Source organism: Ailuropoda melanoleuca, chromosome 13, assembly GCF_002007445.2.
Source record: "Ailuropoda melanoleuca isolate Jingjing chromosome 13, ASM200744v2, whole genome shotgun sequence".
NCBI lineage: Eukaryota > Metazoa > Chordata > Mammalia > Carnivora > Ursidae > Ailuropoda > Ailuropoda melanoleuca.
In genome coordinates, this window is record NC_048230.1 from 4,000,656 (window position 1) to 4,003,113 (window position 2,458).

At 68.1% G+C, this 2,458-nt stretch overlaps 1 protein-coding gene across 1 annotated transcript in view; it reads right to left on the minus strand.

The window, feature by feature from the left end:
• Positions 1-625, minus strand: part of TP53I13 (tumor protein p53 inducible protein 13) — a 3,932-nt gene extending 3,307 nt beyond the window's left edge. The window contains exons 1-2 of the mRNA XM_034639908.1: positions 478-625; positions 186-287 (exon numbers count right to left, since the gene is read on the minus strand). Of these exons, the coding sequence (XP_034495799.1) occupies positions 186-287; positions 478-549 (174 nt within the window). The 5' untranslated portion in view covers positions 550-625. The remainder of the gene's footprint in view (positions 1-185; positions 288-477) is intronic.
• Positions 626-2,458: the final 1,833 nt, after the last annotated feature.

A 2,458-nucleotide genomic window follows, 5' to 3' on the forward strand; every position in this document is an offset into this window, starting at 1 on the left:
GGGGGGGAAGAGCGCTTAGAGAGCTGGGGGCCTCTGTGCGGGGGAGGGGAGGGGACAGTAGGCCCCACACCGCCGGCTGGGAGGGAGACGCCGACGAGTGACGGCCAGAGGAACCAGCAGAGGTCCTCAAAGGGTGACTGCGGAGGGCGCAGAGAGGCCAGAGCGGGGCTGGGCTGCAACTTCACACCCCTCTCTCCCACCCCCCGCCAGGCTCCTACCTGGGGGGGCAGAGGCCACAGGCCTTCGGGACAACGGGCTCCCGCTTCCTCCTCCGGCTCAGCCACCACCTGTGGGTACAAGGCACAGGGGAGCTGGCGCACCCGGCTCGGCGTGGGCCCTGCCCTCTCCCTACCGGGCCCAGCCCGCCAGGGGAGGACTCCTAGTCCCCTCTCCACGCGCCGCTCCTTCCAGGACGAACTTTCGGCAAAGCGCTTTGAGATCCCAGGCCGAAGCCTGTTTGGGAGCGGGTCGCCTTACCTCACTGGGACCTAGGAGCCCCGCAAGGGCTGCCAGGAGAAGCAGCTGGGGCGAAGGCGGAGGAGGCGCCATCCCGGCCCTCCCGGGGAATCTGCCCGCCGCGCGGCAAGCCAGGGAGCGCGTGCCCCCGCGTCGCCNCGCGCCCCGTCGCCCCAGGATCGCGCGCCCCCCGCCTCGCCCCGCCCCCGCAGCTGCGTGCTACTCTCGCCCCGCCTCCGCCCCGCCCTAATGCCCGCCCACAACCGCGGACCTTGCGCGCACGCGTCCTAAAGTCGAAGCCGGAAAAGTTTTGTGCAGGATCCCGGCCCCAGTGCACCGCGCTGCGAGACCCGCGGGGACCCCTCCTTCGCCCGCGCTTTCGTCCCAGCGCGTCTCCGCGGCCTGCAGAGCGCAGCTGCAGTGCCTGGGTGGGATCATGGAGCGGGGCGAAGGGCGGGAAATGGGATCCCAGTGGACCGAGTGGTCCCGGAGGGGAGACCGGTACGCTCCTCCGGCAAACCCGCTTCAGACACGTCAGTGTGACCTGCAACTAGAAGAGGGGCAGAATCAAGAGGTCCGAGCTGCGGAAGACAGAGGGTCTCCGCTCTAGAGCTTTTCCTTCAGTCCGTCCCACCCGTGCCCTCGCAAATAGGGCCGGAACCCAGAGGAGCTTCGGAGGGTCTCAGGCTTCCACCCTCTCCAGGCCCAGAAGTCCGAGGAAGCCGAAGCCGGGCCTGGAGCTGCTTTTGGCTCCCCCACGCCCGCCTCCGCTCTTGTCGTTTGTTCAACGATGGCCGGAGTGTGCCCAGGGAGACGTTTGTCACCGTGAGGTGGAGGAATCACAGGCTTCGCCTCCAGCAGGGAGCGTTGGCCAGACCTCCCCCGCAGGGGGGGGGGGCGCCGGCTCTGGGCCCCCTTTCCAGTGTCCTTCTCCTTGGCCCGGCTCAGGATTTTGAGGAAAGACGGGAACGTGGGTGGAGGGCGAAGGTTGAGATGCCCAACCTCAAACTCCGAAATAGAGCGAAAACGGGTTATTTCGAAATAGAGCAAGAACGTGACTTACAAGGGGGTTTCTTACCCATCCCTCCCTCGTTCCCCTGTAATTGCCGACTACTGAAGTGATGAAGCGACTGCAACCTACTCCCTGCCACGGTCCCATCGCAGGGTGACAGGCATCCCCCCCTGGCAGGGCGCCTGAGTGCATCTTTTCCCCCAGCTTGGGGCTGTTGCTTCTGGGGAAGTCTTTCTCAGGGAGCGGTGTTGAGGACTTCCATTAGCTGAAGCCAGGCTCCTGGGAGCCCCATGCTCCCGGGGGGATCCGGACGGCGCGCTGATGCAGGCCAGGGAACGAGCAGCCCCCGGCAGCAAACCCGCTGTCGGGAGGGACGCCGCCCCAGCCCCCGCTGGCCCGGAGCCGGACCCCCCGCCCGGCGGGGCTCTAGAGCAGTTGAGGGTGCCCGCAGGGCCGAGACAAACACCGAGGTCAGAGAGCGCGGCGGAGCCTGGGGAGGGAGGAGCGGCTAGTAGCTCTCGCTGCAGCTGCAGCGGCCCCGCGGGAGCCCGGGAGCCCGCGCCCGGAGCTGGGGTTTATTCACTTCTTCCTTTTGCTGCTACCCAGCTGCGGCCCCTGACGGCGCAGCGACTCGGGGTCTCTCCCCGCAGCTACACATCAAGCGGAGCTGAGGGGAGGGGTCGGCGGGGACTCTGATGCTTATCCCCGTGCCCCGTTCCTCGGTCTCCGAGTCTCCCCACTCTCCGCCGCCAACACCCCACTCGGCTTGCTGCCCTCCCCACTCTCTTCCGGCTCGCTGGCGCGTCCTCGCTCCCTTGTGGCCTAGGCTCCTTTCACCTTCTGCTCCAGCTTGTCGCAATCACTGTACAAAGGGCCTGGGGCGGGATTGGGGGGGGCGGGCGAGGGGAGCCGGGCCCGAACTGGCTGCCTCTGCGGGGCCACGGCCAATCCGGAGCGCCCACCGCCCACTCCCACCCCCCCACCCCACCC